Source organism: Tubulanus polymorphus, chromosome 8 (genome assembly GCF_964204645.1).
Source record: "Tubulanus polymorphus chromosome 8, tnTubPoly1.2, whole genome shotgun sequence".
Classification (NCBI taxonomy): Eukaryota; Metazoa; Nemertea; class Palaeonemertea; order Tubulaniformes; family Tubulanidae; genus Tubulanus; species Tubulanus polymorphus.
In genome coordinates, this window is record NC_134032.1 from 10,585,965 (window position 1) to 10,603,359 (window position 17,395).

The window sequence follows — 17,395 nt, forward strand, 5'->3', positions numbered from 1 at the left end:
CTGTCGATAAGCTCTCCTAAAAGTCATATGATAAAATTCAGGATTCGTTAGCAGTTGGGCCCATTTGAATTTTTCAACAGATAGTTATGGAAGTGTTTCCCCAAAATTTAATCATCAATTTCAGGAAGCACTGGGAGGTCATGTGACCAGTAGTTCTTGTTCAAAATGGCGGACGGACAGAAAGCGAATGGAAAGAAACCAATCAGCGCCGTTTCGAAGGTTTATCTCATCGCTTACAACATCCTACAACTGATCGGGTAAGGTTGAATTGAGTTCGTAGAATATAGAATAGAAGCAATAATTTGGGGCTTGATTTGTGCGTGACCTAATGGGAAAATTGGGGTTTGAGCAGCAAAGAAAACGTCAGTCAGGACAGGACTCGCCCACAGGGACTTGTCACGACTGATAATGGATGAGACCAATGATGGGGGTACCAGTATCCCTGCAACTGTATAATAAAATAACAAGGGTGGCAACAAATTTTCAATCTGACGATGACTTCTCCACTTCAATCGACTGTAATTCCAAAAATTCTCAACCGATTCACATGAAATAAGCTTTAATACAACCTAGAAGACTTTCTGCTTCGAACGAGCCTACAACCACCACTCTCCGACAATTATCTCACAACGAAATCACCTTTTTTGACGAGAGATAGCTCAAAATGGAGGTGTACCGATTCTATGGTGGACAGCAAAATGGTCGTTTTTTTCAATTCAAACGATGATTTCTATGTGAGATCTTAGAGCAAACCCCAACAAACCATACATTTTTTAAAACTATGCGGTCATACCTGTACGCTTATCTCATTTATTAGTATAATCCACGCGATGGGTGAGCTCACAAGCTCAAAATCGAAAATGAGGACGAACACGGCGTTCAACTTGTCATCAACTGGGCAGCCATTAATCACGTGATATCGTAGTAACGGGCTAAATATTTCACGCGCATTGATTGGCTTAGAGATTTTGAAAAACATTACAAAATTTATTAAAAGTTCTGTTAATTAATAAAATATCCGTATTATGAAAATATAGTGCAACATTCGTCTGAGGGGTGGTATTATTAGCAAATATTTCCTTTTTTCAAGTCTACAGACGTAGTCTTGTCGCGGTTCTATTAACATAGCCCGAACCTGCACGTCATGTGATTAATGGCCGCCAGCGCGATAGTGCGAGGTGACTTTTTCGTATATTTGTTCGATTTTGAGCTTGCGAGCTCACCCATCGCGTGGATTATACAAATAAATGAGATAAGCGTACAGGTATGACCGCGTAGTTTAAAAAAATGTATGGTTTGTTGGGGTTATCTCTAAGATTTCACATAGAAATCATCGTTTGAAGTGAAAAATACGACCATTTTGCTGTCCACCATAGAATCGGTACACCTCCAATTTGAGCTATCTCTCGTCAAAAAACGGTGATTTCGTTGTGAGATAATTGTCCTAGAGTGGTGGTTAAAGGCTCGTTGGAAGCAGAAAGTCTTCTAGGTTGTATTAAAGCTTATTTCATGTGAATCGGTTGAGAATTTTTGGAATTACAGTCGATTGAAGTGGAGAAGTCATTGTCAGATTGAAAATTTGTTGCCACCCTTGTTTTTTATATTATACAGGGATAGTGGACCTGGTCATTGATATTGGTTTTATTCATTCACTATCAATTGTGACAAATCCCTGTGCACTCGCCTGACCTGTGCAGGACAACAGGTTAAAAGTCATATGCGTCATGATTAGAAGGGGCTTGGGTCAACTAATTGTTTCTTTTGAAATGGTGGAATTCTCCCTTATTTGGGTTTGAGGGCTGTTATTGTCGGTCACATACAAGTTGATCGGTATTTACTGACTCACACAAAAGATATGATAATAAGCGGTCATCCTTATTACCGAGATGACGTATTTTACCGAGATCAACCGAGATGAAATTAAATATGACATATTTATTTATTCCTTATCGATTTTTACCATTGAGATCATATTATATCAGTAATAAATGCCTGATGGAGTCATATTTTACATATTTTGTCGGATATTTTTGTAGAAAAATAACTTAACTTTACCGAGATAAGATCGTCGATCATTCAAATTCAATGAAATTTTATTGCTAACCGAGTTTACGTATTTGAAGTCAAAATTTTTTTTAATAAAAAAAATTGTAAAATATGACTCTAGAAGGTATTTATTACTGATATAACATGATTTCAAGTGTTAAAATCGATAAGAAATAAATAAATATGCTATATTTTATTTCATCTCGGTTCGTCTCGGTTCATCTCGGTAAAATACGTCATCTCGGTAATAAGGATGACCCATAATAAGATAGCTTGTCAGATATGCGGTTGTAACTTGTAAAGTTGAATGGGGCTTACATTTCTACTGGGCAAATAATACTCCTCCCAAACCAAGAATAATTCTTTAAATGTACTTCTAATTTTTGATTGTTCAGTTTTCTGTTGCAGTCTTTTTAGGTTAAATGACGATTTTCTCTTTAATAAGGCTCCTTCCAAAAATTGTCATTATTTATGAATTTGTGTATGAACTTATTTAAAAGGTCATTTTGATGATGATTACGTTTGTAATACACGGTCCCAAGCCGAGGTTCAAATGATTAAACCCTATCCCCTTTTTGCACTTGAGAAATCCCATCGGAAAATTGATTCTCAAATTTCGTCTATCCTTAAACATGCACTGTTTCTAATATAGTCAGCAATCAATTATAGGCCACTTTTGTTGATACCCCCCCAAATTTCACAAAAATTGAGTCATTCGTCAATCAAAACGCTCAATTATCTGACATTGAAATAGATTGGTCCTAACAGTGGCGGATAACTGACATTTGACCGCATTGAATTTGGTTCTTATAAAGCAAATGGTTAAACCGATTGAAAAATTTCGATTTAATGTCCAAATGTAGGCTTTTATCTATCAGTATTTGGTTTATCTGTCGAGCCACCTGCTGCCATTCCCAGCGCTGTCGACCGATTCAAGAATAGTGTGTCATATTATAGCGTGTGCTTGTGTTTTGAAGTTAGTCATGCAAATTTTCTTTTTTCCCCCAAACAGTTCTGGATGTGATCAAGCAATTTAAAGCGGTTACGAACATTTTCCCGCCTGATTATTAAGGATTTCGGACGCAGTTCTGAGTCCGAAGTTGATTTTCGATGCTGGAGTGAAGATTTCAGACTAACTATCAAACTTCCTGATCAGTATAGGATTTTAGAATTAAGATTAAAAGAGTCTATGCCAAGCGGACAGCTTCAAAAAGTGATTCCACCAGTATTCGTTCAGCTTTGATAAGGATTAAATCGAATATGGCTGCCAAGCCGGCGAAGAAGGTCGTCGCGGCGGATGGACTCGTTTTGCGAATTCACGCGTGCAGTTGGAACGTCGCCGAGGAGAAACCCGACGACGACCTGACCGAGTGGCTCGGCCTGGATTGCGACGTGAGATTCGAACCGGCCGTTTTGGTCGTCGGACTGCAAGAGGTCGATCACCAAGACCAATGGGAGGAGAAGATTTTGAAATTGTTGACGCAGCGCGGGTACACGCGCGTCAAACAACGCAGCCTGGCGTGGCTGTACACGGCCGCGTACGTGCAACAGCGCCACCTCGCGAAAGTCACGAACGTCGAATCGGAGGCGACGAAAACCGGATTCGCCGGCATGATTCCGAACAAGGGCGCCGTCAGCGTGCGATTCGATTTCTACGGCGTCAACCTGATATTCGTCAACTCGCACTTCACGGCGCACCACCCGAACACGAACGAACGCATCGCCGACTACGACGACATCCTCGACGGCCAGAAGTTCCGCGACGCGGACGTCGACTCGATCCTCGACCACGACTACGTCTTCTGGTTCGGCGATTTGAATTTCCGCATCGACGAACTGAGCAAAAGCGACATCGAACGCGCTGTCGACGACGGCGACCTCGGCGCGTTGCGCGCGCACGACCAGTTGAACAAGGCACGCGCCGAGGAGTTGATATTCGTCGATTTCGAAGAGGGCGCCACCGAGTTCCACCCGACGTATAAATACGACAAGGGCACCGACGTTTACGACACGAGCGCGAAGCAGCGCAAACCGGCGTGGACTGATCGGATACTGTGGATGGTACACGAAGACGCGTTCGACGACGTCGCGCTCGGCGCCAAGTTGCTCTGGTACGGCGCATACCCCGAGTACAAGACAAGTGATCACAAACCGATCGGCGCCAAATTCGACATCGTCGTCATGAACAACGCGCCCGAGTTACCGGTGAAATTCGCGCCAATCGCATCGCCGATCGGTACGCGTCCGATGGTGTCTGTCGCGGCGTCGTACCACTGCGCCGGTGAATTAAGCGTTTCGTCGTGGGATTGGTTGGGGTTGTATCGGCGCGGCTTTAAACACGTAGACGACTACGAGACTTGGGCGTACGGCGCGAGCGGTGGTGGCGCTGATGCCAAGAAACGCGATGACGTTCCGGTGACATTTACCGACACGGAGAAACTGAGCGGGGAATTTGTGGTCGCGTATTTCAACCGCAAGAAGAATTGTTTAGTTGGTTATAGCAATGTTTTCGAAATTCAGTCCGAATAATGACTTTTTATGGCTCGGGGGCCAGTTGCTTTAAAGTTGGTTCGAGATGACCGGCAGATGAATCCCCGTAGTAACAATGAACTTTAAATTGTCATCTATCTGCTGATTCACTGGTACCAACTTTTTAGAAACTGGCGCGAGGATGCAAAATGTTAGTAGTAGGGCTAGGTCCAAGGGCAGTATCTGAGGGTTTTTTTCTTTTGGGCAAATTAATTATGAAAGAACAAAAGGGACGGCTGATTTTCAGAGGGGTGGATGTAAAAATGAAAGTAGTAGTCGCCCCTCTAAAACCTGTTGTGGAGAACACTGGTTGGGCACATCTTTACGCGCCCCTAAGGTCCGACTTGAGCGGAGTCTACTGTACATTAGATTACAATTCAGTATTCATCTATAACTCCCGGTATATTATCATCATTTCATATAATCATGAGATTTGTCTCCAATCGTCTTCCCTTAATCAATTATCGACGATTAACTTAATTACCCTGTTATCATTGTTTATCATATCAGTAGTTATTATCTCGTAATGACAGAGATTTAAGCCGGGTTCTTTCAAAGTCAGTATCTTGTATTTAAGAATGTATGTATGTGGTTTTAGCTACTTATGCAGCAATGTCTTTTAGTAGAACATGTGTAGGTGGCCGGTTAAAGAAGCAATCACTTAAAATCCCAGTATCGTTTCTAAATGCCCAGTTGCATAGTCATTACTTACGGTCCAAATGTTAAGACTGGAGGTAACCCTTTCCTTGTTGACTAATCAATATCCGAAAGTGCTGGTGGAGACAATTTGAAAAGTTTTGAAAAATTCCACTCTTAGGTTTATAGCGACTACGTCTACACCGCAGTGCTGTGTATCGATATTAACTTAATATTTCACTATGTTTGACAGGTGCCGCCATCTTTCATTAGAGATAAGAACTTATTATGTCTATACACCACGATACGGTGAAATATCAGATCCTATCACTGATTAATACACCGCACTGTGGTGTAGCCACACTGGAAGGGTTAATTAAAATCTTATATTAGTTTTAGACCAAAATGTGCTTAAACGGGCGTTAAGTTCTTAGGTTGGTTACGGAACCAAAGCACGCGTAAGATAAGCTACGGAACGAAATAATGAGGTTTTAAATCAACCAGGGTAAGTCAGGACTGAACAATCCAAGTTTTAAATTCAACCCTTAGGCAGGTTTCGTAGGCCATTTTCAGTTTAGCACTGGGCCCAGTTTCACGAAAATGTTTCGGTTAAGTTCTTATTTCATGCTTTCATGTTTTCGACAAGGATGACTGCTATTCAAAGCATTTTAAGCTTGTTGAACTGTTTCATGAAACTACCCGCCTGAGGTTAGAACTGCTCGACGATCAATGGTCAGTTTAGTTAATCAAAGTCTTTATTAGATAAGATAAGATATATAGCTTTATTCTCCTGACTATGATATGCAGTGTAAGGAGGTCTAAAAAGTTTTCAATCATATTCGACAAACAGTATGTACGTCAATGAAAATAGATGACGCAAACAGTATGAAAAATATAATGCTTTACTATGAAAAAAATTATGACAATTCCTGATAAAATATTTTACGATAGGAATTTTGAATCAAATAATCTTTCACAACGCTCCACGCAGGGGCGGATCCAGACCGTATTAGCCGTATTGCCCAATACGGTCTAGAATTTTTTAGTGCCCTTCGAAATTTCACCGGCAATATTTTTGACGGCATTATTTCAGAAACCGCTAATTCCGTGTCCGTAATCCGGGCATAATTATAAAATTAATCGGTATATACTGCTGCCAAGAAAGTGAGGAGAGATAATCATATTTGTAAAGCCTTTAATCATGATAAATTAAAAAGGGCACTTTCCTTTTGCAAGGGGCACTCATGCTTTAGATGAGGGCACCTTGTCCTTGCCTTTTCAGAGAGGGCTAAAGGGGCACTGTTACTTAAGAAGAGGGCACTATACGCGGAAAATGTTGAAGAAAAGGGCACTTTTTTGCCTAATTTTTAAAATTTTAGGGGCACTTTTGGTTTGGAAGATGGCACACGACATAAGGATAAATGTGAAGACGAGGCAATTTTTGCCGATTGTTAACAATGAAGGGGCACTTAGCCGTATTCTGTATAATTGTTAAGGGGCACTTTTAAAGATTATAGGGGCACTAGGCGAAGTTGGCGACAACCATTCTTTCATGGGTTCGCCAGCTTCATTTTTTATCCGCATCTGTTGAAATCTTGTCTCGAATTCGTTTATTCTGGATTGCTCTGCTAGCCTCTAGAAGCCCTCTAAAAGCCTTTAAATGGTACCATATTTTCAAAATTTTCTGGGGGTGCGCCCCCAGACGCCCCTCTAAGGACTTGACCTGGATACTGGGTGTGCCCTAAGATCAGAAAGGTGCCCTTAAATGTCCTTCCAATACTGTCTACCCATCCCCCTGGATCCGCCCCTGCCACGGCTTTTGAGATATATATTTATTATAAGAGCTGCTAAACACATTAGCGCCATCTAACAATAGATGTAGGGAACTTCGAAATCGATAAAAAAGGAATGATCGCTGCGTGCGTATTATGACTGCTAATAATGACTCCACCCAATAGAAAATAGGTTTATAGGTCGATTTCCTATTTTCGTGTGTTCAATGAACTTCACCGTATACAGTAATAAAAACCTGTTCACTAAAATTAGGTTAAACGGGAAATAAACCCTGCCACTGGTCGACTGTTGTAGTGAAGGGTGACCTAGGCATAACAGAACAAATTATAGGGCAGTTGAATTGCAGACGCGGAGTGACGGACTAAAAATTTGCTTACAAGTTTGGAATTTTCGAATACTAAGATGGGCATATGTCAGACGAAGACCAAGAACGTCGCGAAGGGAAGCGGCCAACAAACTTTGAAGATACACGCGTGCAGTTGGAACGTGGCTGAGGAGAAGCCGGTGGATAACCTGACCGAATGGCTCGGACTCGATCGCGGCGCGAAGCACGAACCGGCGGTGATCGTCGTCGGACTGCAAGAGGTCGGCGATCAAGCCGCATGGGAGGAGACGCTGTTGAACGTTTTGACGGAGCGCGGGTACGCGCGCGCCAAACACCGCAGCATGGCGTGGTTGTACACGGCCGTGTTTGTGAAACAACGCCACTTGGCGTTCGCGACGAACTTCGAATCGGAGACGACGAAAATCGACTACGGCGGCCCGCTGTCGAATAAAGGCGCGGTCAGCGTGCGGTTTAATTTCTACGGCGTGAACGCGATTTTCGTCAACGCGCACTTCACAGCACATTATAAAAATACAGACGATCGTATCGGCGACTACGGCGAAATCATCGATGGTCAGCAATTCCGCGATCCGTCCGTCAAATCGATACTCGATCACGACTACGTTGTCTGGTTCGGCGATTTGAATTTTCGAATCGACGATTTGAGCAAAAGCGACATCGAACGCTACATCAAACGTGCGGAACTAACCACGCTGAGACCGCACGACCAGTTGAACAAGGCGCGTGCTGAGAAACTCGTGTTCGTCGGATTCCAAGCAGGCGCGATCGATTTCAACCCGACGTATAAGTTCGACAAGGGCACCGATACGTACGACACGAGCTCGAAGCAGCGTAAACCGGCGTGGACCGATCGGATCCTGTGGAAGGTCGTCGAGAACAAGTTCAACAAGGTGAAATCATTGTCGTACCGTTCGCATCCCGGTTACAAGATGAGTGATCACAAACCGATCAGCGGCGAATTCGAGATTACGGTGATAAAAAACGCACCAGAATTACCGGTGATATTCACACCCATTTCGTTGCCGCGCAGCGGTACCCTGGCGTCGTTCGAGGTGTCGTACCGTTGCGACGCTCGGCGCTTGGAGACGTCGACACGCGATTGGTTGGGGCTGTATCGTAGCGATTTGAAACACGCCGACGCCTACGAGACGTGGGTTTGGGCGGAGACGGGAACCGACGACGTTTCGGTGACGTTTACTGAAACGGAAAATCTTTCCGGCAAATTTGTGGTCGCGTATTTCAACCGCGTGAAAAACTGTCTGGTCGGCTACAGCAACGTTTTCGAAATTGGACCAAAATAACATTTTCTAACTCTACTTCTTTTGGTACGTTGATAAAGATGTCCGAAAAACTCTTGAGTATTTGAAAATCATATTTCTTGAAATTTCTTGTACTGCACAGAATATAATAATGCCACAGTCAATTTGATGTCTGTTTCGCCTAGCCACCTGTGTGCAGTTTTATAGTTTCACCATCGGATATATTTTCACAAATCACATTTTGCTTGCATTCCACATTGGGTTGGTTAAGCCCATCCGATTATGAAAGCTTACCACCAACGATTAGATAACTAACTATGCCTCTCCCAGACTGTGGACAAGCTCAAAAAAGTGATGGCCAATATTTCGCCAGGTCTCATGTTTGGACCCAAGGCAATTTCAATTGGAAATTAGATACCGTTCTGTTTTCTACATTGACTAAAAGTATAGACATCACCATGTGTGGAAACTTAGATCATCGAAAAGGTGATTGACCCACAAATTGCATCATTCGCAAAAAGCAAATATGACAATCTGGCAGGTAGCACCCAATTTTACAAACTGGCTGTAGCACCCCTTGGAGCTCTTGTTAAGTTGTACGCTGTGCCCTGTTTCATCTCGAATATCCTGCTAAACAGTAGCGCCATCTAACAATAGACACAAATAACTACCGGGTACGAAGTCGATGAAATCAATCATCAGCGTTCTCGATGCATAATGCATGTGCATGCGTTTGTCTGTTTTATGGCTCCACCTAATAGAAAAAAGGTTTATAGATCAATTACCCCATTCAATGAAGCTACCAGCTAAAATTAGGTTACGCAACTATTGCAACTCATTGTCTGTTGTAGTGTTGTATATGATGAAGTGCTGAATCGCCCCAGTTTTTTTTAAGACTATTGTCAGGAATTCGATATCGTATCGCAGCTGTTGACATAACAGCAATTTATAGCGTGGTTATAGTGCAGAGGTAGAGCGCGACACAGACTGGAGCTCATTTGCATTTGAACGTAAGATTATTCGACGACCAATATGGGCGCAAAACAAACCAAGAACGTCGCGAAGGGAACCGCCCAACAAACTTTGAAGATACACACGTGCAGTTGGAACGTGGCCAATGAGAAGCCGGTGGATAACCTGACCGAATGGCTCGGACTCGATTGTGGCGCGAAGCACGAACCGGCGGTGATCGTCGTCGGACTGCAAGAGGTCGGCGATCAAGCCACATGGGAGGAGACGCTGTTGAACGTCTTGACCGAGCGCGGGTACGCGCGCGCCAAACACCGCAGCATGGCGTGGTTGTACACGGCCGCGTTTGTGAAACAACGCCACCTGGCGTTCGCGACGAACTTCGAATCGGAGACGATGAAAATCGACTACGGCGGCCCGCTGTCGAATAAAGGCGCGGTCAGCGTGCGGTTTAATTTCTACGGCGTGAACGCGATTTTTGTCAACGCACACTTCACGGCGCATCATAAAAATACGGATGATCGCATAGGCGACTACGGCGAAATCGTCGACGGTCAGAAATTCCGTGATCCGTCCGTCAAATTGATACTCGATCACGACTATGTTTTCTGGTTCGGCGATTTGAATTTTCGAATCGATGATTTGAGCAAAAGCGACATCGAACGTTACATCAAAAGCAAGGAACTGAAGGCGCTGAGACCGCACGACCAGTTGAACAAGGCGCGCGCCGAGAAACTTGTGTTCGTCGGATTCCAAGAGGGTGCAATTAATTTCAACCCGACGTATAAGTTCGACAAGGGCACCGACACGTACGACACGAGCTCGAAGCAGCGTAAACCGGCATGGACCGATCGGATCCTGTGGAAGGTCGTCGAGAACAAGTTCAACAAGGTGAAATCGTTGTTGTACCGTTCGCATCCCGGTTACAAGACGAGTGATCACAAACCGATCAGCGGCGAATTCGAGATTACCGCGATGAAAAACGCCCCCGAATTACCGGTGATATTCACACCCATTTCGTTGCCGCGCAGCGGTACCCTGGCGTCGTTCGAGGTGTCGTACCATTGCGACGCTCGGCGCTTGGAGACGTCGACGCGCGATTGGTTGGGGCTGTATCGTAGCGATTTGAAACACGCCGACGCCTACGAGACGTGGGTTTGGGCGGAGACGGGAGCCGACGACGTTTCGGTGACGTTTACCGAAACGGAGAATCTTTCCGGCAAATTTAGGGTCGCGTATTTCAACCGCGTGAAAAACTGTCTGGTGGGCTACAGCAACGTTTTCGAAATTGGACCGAAATAACATTTTCTGAGTCTGCATTCCACATTGGTTCAAGCCCATCGGATTATGAAAGCTTACCACTAACGATTAGTTAATTATGCCTCTTCCAGACTGTGGACATTTCGCAGTGACAATTATATTTTGGGAAATTAAATACTGTTTTGCCCTATCTATTGGTATAGATATCACGGTGCTTGAAAAATTAGCTCCTGCAGATTTGGACCATCAAAAGGGTGATTGTCTGTTAGAGTCACTGCTCACTTGGCGCCAACATTTTCGGAGAAGGAAATTTGCTCAATCTAACTCAAATTGAATTGTATATAAGGACGAATTTGTTGCCATGTTCATGTTTTTCATCGGTTCCCGCAGGAGCGTTGTTAAGTACTTTTACTGTAATGAGGTTTCATCTGGAAAAATTTGCAATGTTTCAATAATGCGAAAATAATTACTTGCGAAATGTTATAATGACGTATGTTGTATTTCCCATGTGATATGTTTAAACATGTCTCATAATGCATATCGTTGTTTAAGTCGCGGATATGGAACTTGTGAGGTAAATGTATACTTAGATTAGATTTTAGAATGTTTTTCTTAATGGCTAAATTTTCAGTACCCAGTTTCTAGAAAAATATAACGTTACTTCTCTATATTATATGGTATGAATTTATTTGGCCTTTTACCTCCTAGTTCAGCAGTTTCATGATTTTTCTGAACGCTAATCGGAAATGAACGAGAATTTGTTTACGAACTTAAACCGAGAACTATGGAACTAGGCCCCAAAAAAAGACGCAGCAAAAAAAATAGGAACTGCTTCGATGTCTGTCGTATAACCAGTTTCGTAAACCTTCCCCCAAAAATTGCAAAAGTATTCAAATACCATTCAGTCATCCCGTTCTGTATTCAGTTCTTCATTCAGGTAGATTTGTATAGCTTTGTATTTCTATGTGTATATAATGATAGATCGATCGATAAAAACCAGAAAAAACATCGATCCAAAATGTTATTTCGTGCCCTCCAGACACAAATGGGGAATATGCCATGTGTTGCCATTTTAATGATTTTTCTCTTCGTGTATATACTCGTGTGTACTAAACGTATGTTGTTATTTCACGTGCTGCTCTTGCCTCGAATCTACGTTCATAAGTAGTCGGACGATTAGCTCGTGGACTCCAAAACGGAGCCCTGTGACATGTTCCTTTCGTTTTAGAGCGAAGTACTGTTTTCATATTGACGACCTCCATAACGCGTTCAAATCGTTCCCGTAAAACAACCGTTATCGACTTGACTCAACCATTATTATTTTAATCGTTGAACTTAGGAACAAGTTTTTGAAGTTATTGTGAAATACAGTCAGTTATAACTCCATCGTTTTTAATGCTGTTACTCACATAACGTCGAAATTTTTTGGAGAACAAATTTGCCTAATCCAACTCAACTTCAATGTTATTATCTTCTTTAAAAAAATGTTTGATATATCTTCTTTGCAAATTCTTTATAATGCCACGTTCTTCAGTGGTCCCAACAGTGGTATTATAAAGGACTTAAACTGTACTAGAAACTGACTTAAGTGTATCCCATTTTGGGCTTTATGTGTGTTTTGTCAATATTTCTTGGTAATTAATTTCTTATTGATCAACCTAAGCAATGAATGTGACTGCAAACTACTTATGTTTGATTTGTAATAATTTGGTAATTAAGAATTTCCTATGTCCTTTAATACGCATGTTCCATTTCGGGCTTTAACAGTGGTTTATCCTGATTACGATTAATCTGTTAATTTCTCAATTCAATTAATACGTGCTGGAACTACTGGTGTTAAATTAGAATAATAATTTGGTAAATCACTAACTAGGTTATTTCATTAATGAATACTTGATAAGGTTTATTGCTAGAAAAGGCCGAAAAAAAATAATTATGTAAAAATATGGGTAAAATCGGAAATAACTAAATGATTTCATAATTTCTGTTGCCATATTCTCTTTTACTAATAAGTATTAATTAGTTTGTTTTGATTTCTAAAACGTTTAATCTTTCACTGATTATTTGAATGTCGAAATATTAGGAAAATTGCAAATGTGATATGCATATGATTGAAATGTTTTAATGCTGGTTCTGGTTTGAAAAAATCGCGCCTAGTTTAGTTTGACCACTCGGCCTTAGTTCGCTGCTGTATAAAGAAAAAGAAAAAAATATATATGCAATTTTTCCTGAGTTGAAAAAAAAACATTTTTGCTGTCAAATTATATCTTTCATCTGAATCAGGAATGAATTTTTTCGAGCTGGCTGGCATTAGTGTATGCGTCATTTCCCCTGAGAACTATACGACTTCAGAGGACTGGATGGGGCCCATAGCCAGGAATTTACAATCTAAGGGCAATTTTCCATCGGAAAACGTTTCTGAAAAATTAAAACATCAAGAAGATTTCAATAACCATTGGTTGTAACATACGGAAAGATATTTCAATCCCTTGATGATCTTTCCACACAGCCACGCCGCCCCCCTTTCCTCCACACAGTGTAGAACAGAATTAGAAACTGGGATATTTTTCTCTGAAAGAATCTTTACGCAATTGTTGTGGCGTAGAAACCGTCTCGGAATCCAGAAGAAAATTGCCTTAGATTCTGGTGGCTGTAGTTTTAAATGGGTAAGTTCGTCATCAATATTGACCCTGATAATTTTTGGTTTGGTTGTAGAAGTGACTTTTCTTTGCTGCTAGCTTTAATAAACCCCAGTTATTATTAGACTTCAGTTCGTAGAAACTTTGTACTTTATACACATTTTATTCCAAACTCTAATCAAAGATTATTTTTTTTAAATTTTTCCCTCACCCTGTTGTTGATAAAAGAATGTGCAAAAAACACTGAGCACTCAGGGGCGGATCCAGAGGCCAATTTTGAAGGACTTGTCACTTTTCAAAAGGGACTTTGATGTCCAGAAAGGAAATATTAGTTCCACTACCGCACTGAGGGCTAATTTCAAAGAACTTGTTTCATCTCAAAAGATAAGATAAGCACTTTGATGTCCATACGGCGAATATTAAGCGTAACACACTGAAATGCACCAATTATCTTTGTTGACAAAAAAATGAAAAAGAGCGCTAAAAAAGTTCTTTTGAACTTGTACAAGTCTCATATGTCCCCGTGGATCTGCCCCTTGCACTGCTAGTATACTATTAGGATTATGAATGGTAGACTCCGCCTTTGATAGTTGCGCCGAGACTGGCAAAATATTAATGGTTAAGACAAATACGGGTATAGATTTTCTGATATTTTGCAATGACAAATACTAAGAGAGAGATCTGTAGAGAGATCTGAGAAATCTGTTTATTATTCTACTGATTTGAACTGATTGCTGGATAGACCGGTACTGCATATTAGCAGAGTACCGTACGTGCAGTTTTTCAAAAGTAGTCAAGTTATCTTTTTATTACTCGACAGGTTTGAACCGATTACCGGATAGACCGGTATTGCTAAATTGGCGGAGTGTACTGTAAACGTAGTTTGTCCTAAAAGTAGGCAAATTATTTTTTGTTAACCACGGCATATTTAAACAAAATATATACGCTCAAAAGAACGATAACCACACTCAAACGTGGTGAATGTATAATAAGATAAAAACCCACTATTTACAGATTAAAAGAATTTAGAAACAAGTATTTATTTATTCAATCTAAAATATATATATAAGACACGACGTTTCGATCTCACCCTAGAGATCATCATTAGGTGTGACACCTCCGAATTCGCTGACTGCACAATTGTTAAGTTTAATTTCTAAATCGTTTCTCTAGATGGTGTAAGTTATTCGGGCGAGTCGTCAGACATTATCTGGACGATGGCCGACACGATCAGTTGTACGCGAAGATAGAACTGGATTTGAAGATATTTCAGACCGGCGCCGTTTTAGAGGTAAGAAATACCATTCGAAACTCAGGTGTGTCTTGATAAGGCTGAAAAAATGATACCTTGTTTCTCCTAATCAGCCGGGCCATTTTGAACACAGAAATAAAATTTGTATAAATCAGTTCATTTCTGCTGGGTCTGTTATGCTTTGTTTGATCATGATTTAAAAAAAAACAAACTTATATACCGGGTAGATAGGCAGCCGGCTGGGTCAACTTTTAAGCTCATCAGAAATGAGAAACTAGGTACCAATTTTTTCAACCTGAAAAGGAGATTTGTATTAAAATGATTTTGATTTTCTAAAATCACGCATTACATGTTTATATTTTGTTTCAGATTATTCACTGCGCCATCGGCATTGTCCCGTCGTCTGTGGTTTTGACGGCGTTTCAAGTCTTCTCGCGCGTATTTCTGACCTGGGGAGTCGTGCATAGCGTTAAACAGGTGCGTGTATTTAGCCCGATACCATTCTCAAATGTTGTTATACCGGATCACCGAAAGCATAAGATTCCGCTCAAGTTGGATGTGGTCAACCATTAGAATTTGGATGTTTGTGAAATATATAGTGAAAATTGCTGAAGTCATTGTAGTTGGTACGATCAATATATTGACCACTTACCCAAATGACAAAACGCACTTAGAAAATTGAATTGCAAAAATGAATTGTGACTTGAAAATAGAGAAGACTTATCAGATGCATGAATGACTATAACATCTATCTCGGATAACACTCAAATTGGACAGATTTTGATGCTCCCAAAAGGTCCGACTTGAGCGGGGTCTGTTGTACATCTAAGTTGATTTATCAGTTGATTAATTTATATGACGCTCAACTTTTAAGATCGAAACCCATTGTTTACAAGTCTGAAAGATCGAAAACGAGATTAATTTACAAAGAATTAAAATCAAAAGTTAAACGACTTTTTTTCCTTTTAGAGTCAAGAGTCAGTAGGTGTGGCTCTGTTCGTGTTTGCGTGGACAGTGACTGAGATGATTCGTTACAGTTTCTACGTGTTCGGTTTGATCGGTCGAGTTCCTTACCTTCTGCAGTGGTGCAGGTAAAATCAACAATTCCTCCATAAAACATGGCTGCACGTTCTTAGAATCTCCTTATGACATTGCCAAATTGCTCCTGTAGACACTTGCAGACGCTGCTTCCATGAATCCCCCTACAACAGCAAATTCTCCCTTTTGACTCTTTAAAGACCCCAATTGTAAAAAAAAAACTTTTCATAAATCCCCATAGGACATCGTCAAATTGGCTCGACAGAATTTTCAGTAAAGATGGCTTCCACCATAATACCCCTCATGATATCGAAATTGCTCCTATAGAACCTTTTTCAGATGTTTTACATTTTCATTGTAGGTATACTTTCTTCATAGTTCTCTACCCGATTGGAGTTACGGTAAGCGTCAAACCGGGAAACTGTAAAACAACCTGTAAAGATGCTTCAAAATGAAGCCTTTTTATGCAGCATCTTCAAGGATGCTTCAATGTTCCTTTTACTTTGTATTTTTTATTATTATATTACTATTATTATTTACTTTCAGGGTGAATTATTGACGATCTATAGCTCTCTGTCGCACGTGAAGCGTACAGCTTTATACAGCATTGATTTACCGAATCAAGCGAACGTTTCATTCAGTTATTATTACTATTTACTTTTCATAATGATCTCCTATTTACCAGGTAAGAATCAGCAAGAGCACCTCTAATGAGTTCCCTGATTGGAGATAATCAGTTTAAGTCTATCATAAATAACGCCAATGTTGAGACCAATGAATAAGATGGTGTTATAGCGAATTTGGCCTTTACGGAAAAAAAGGTATTTCCATTGAATTTGAGTAAGTAAGATTGTGCAAATTTGTTCTCGGAAACATGTTGGCATAAAGTAAGTAGTGGTGTAAAAAGAATTGCCTTATAACGGACTTTGACTGTATTTTAAAGTGCCAACACTTGTGAAATCCCTGAAATATCAACAGTCCCAACTATTCTGAAGAATCCCTGATTCTCAACTCCGTGATATATTAAGTCTCAGCACTTCCGTATTCCTCGATTCTCTCAACTTGGTGAAATATAAACAGTCTCGACGCTATCATTGTTTCCTGATTCTCACTTGAGTTAAGTTGTTACATGCGAGCAACTAAGGCAAGAATCAAATACATACAATTTTTCTATATTCCCGTAATTTGCATATATTTTCAGTGTTTCCTCAACTTTATGGTCACATGTTAAAACAACGCAAGAAGGTGATCGGTGGAGGAGGCGCAGTGAAAGCAAAATCTGCATAAATTAACGCCGGATATATAAGATTCAAATACGTTAATGTAACTCGTGTAAATTTTACATATCGTAAAAGGCTATTGATAGAACAAAGATAAATGTAGCTTTACATAGTTCCGCTTTTAAAGAAACTATAAGAATTCTCAGTTTTATATTGACATACAGACACTTAATGAATAATACATGTAGTTCATGTGTCTGATGAATGCGAGAATGATTCAAATAAATTAGCACATGTATGTGAAAACTTATTGTTGTTGAAATGTGTAATGCCTTTGGATCTAGTGGATAGAGTCGACCCCTGATCATGATCCATCTTCCCTCACAGGAATATCGAATTTGATGGTA

At 40.9% G+C, this 17,395-nt stretch overlaps 4 protein-coding genes across 5 annotated transcripts; all 4 read left to right on the forward strand.

Annotated features, from left to right (window-relative positions):
• Window positions 1–134: 134 nt before the first annotated feature.
• LOC141909940 (very-long-chain (3R)-3-hydroxyacyl-CoA dehydratase 2-like) lies at window positions 135–17,274 on the forward strand. Of its 2 annotated transcripts, none has more exons than XM_074800623.1 (7): window positions 135–257; window positions 14,652–14,769; window positions 15,100–15,207; window positions 15,700–15,821; window positions 16,130–16,169; window positions 16,315–16,453; window positions 16,970–17,274. In XM_074800623.1, the coding sequence occupies exons 1-7, from the start codon at window positions 166–168 to the stop codon at window positions 17,053–17,055; spliced, it is 705 nt and encodes a 234-aa protein (XP_074656724.1). In that variant the 5' UTR covers window positions 135–165; the 3' UTR covers window positions 17,056–17,274. The 2 variants fall into 2 exon arrangements, with proteins under 2 accessions (XP_074656724.1, XP_074656725.1); XM_074800624.1 differs by lacking the exon at window positions 135–257 and adding an exon at window positions 11,397–11,413.
• Window positions 3,065–6,049, forward strand: LOC141909780 (inositol polyphosphate 5-phosphatase K-like). Its single transcript, XM_074800392.1, has one exon. The coding sequence runs from the start codon at window positions 3,307–3,309 to the stop codon at window positions 4,573–4,575; it is 1,269 nt and encodes a 422-aa protein (XP_074656493.1). The 5' UTR covers window positions 3,065–3,306; the 3' UTR covers window positions 4,576–6,049.
• LOC141909937 (phosphatidylinositol 4,5-bisphosphate 5-phosphatase A-like) lies at window positions 6,887–8,668 on the forward strand. Its single transcript, XM_074800621.1, has one exon. The coding sequence runs from the start codon at window positions 7,408–7,410 to the stop codon at window positions 8,650–8,652; it is 1,245 nt and encodes a 414-aa protein (XP_074656722.1). The 5' UTR covers window positions 6,887–7,407; the 3' UTR covers window positions 8,653–8,668.
• LOC141909939 (phosphatidylinositol 4,5-bisphosphate 5-phosphatase A-like) lies at window positions 9,632–10,892 on the forward strand. The gene has a single exon (XM_074800622.1). It carries the CDS (start codon window positions 9,643–9,645, stop codon window positions 10,879–10,881), a length of 1,239 nt encoding a protein of 412 aa, XP_074656723.1. The 5' UTR covers window positions 9,632–9,642; the 3' UTR covers window positions 10,882–10,892.
• Window positions 17,275–17,395: the final 121 nt, after the last annotated feature.

Bases quoted from the DNA above. Each gene is read 5' to 3' on its own strand.
- LOC141909780 (XM_074800392.1), top strand. From the start codon at position 3,307: ATGGCTGCCAAGCCGGCGAAGAAGGTCGTCGCGGCGGATGGACTCGTT.
- LOC141909940 (XM_074800623.1), top strand. From the start codon at position 166: ATGGCGGACGGACAGAAAGCGAATGGAAAGAAACCAATCAGCGCCGTT. The intron at 14,770-15,099 runs GTAAGAAATACC...ATTTTGTTTCAG, and splicing joins AGACCGGCGCCGTTTTAGAG to ATTATTCACTGCGCCATCGG. The intron at 16,454-16,969 runs GTAAGAATCAGC...ATATATTTTCAG, and splicing joins AATGATCTCCTATTTACCAG to TGTTTCCTCAACTTTATGGT.
- LOC141909937 (XM_074800621.1), top strand. From the start codon at position 7,408: ATGGGCATATGTCAGACGAAGACCAAGAACGTCGCGAAGGGAAGCGGC.
- LOC141909939 (XM_074800622.1), top strand. From the start codon at position 9,643: ATGGGCGCAAAACAAACCAAGAACGTCGCGAAGGGAACCGCCCAACAA.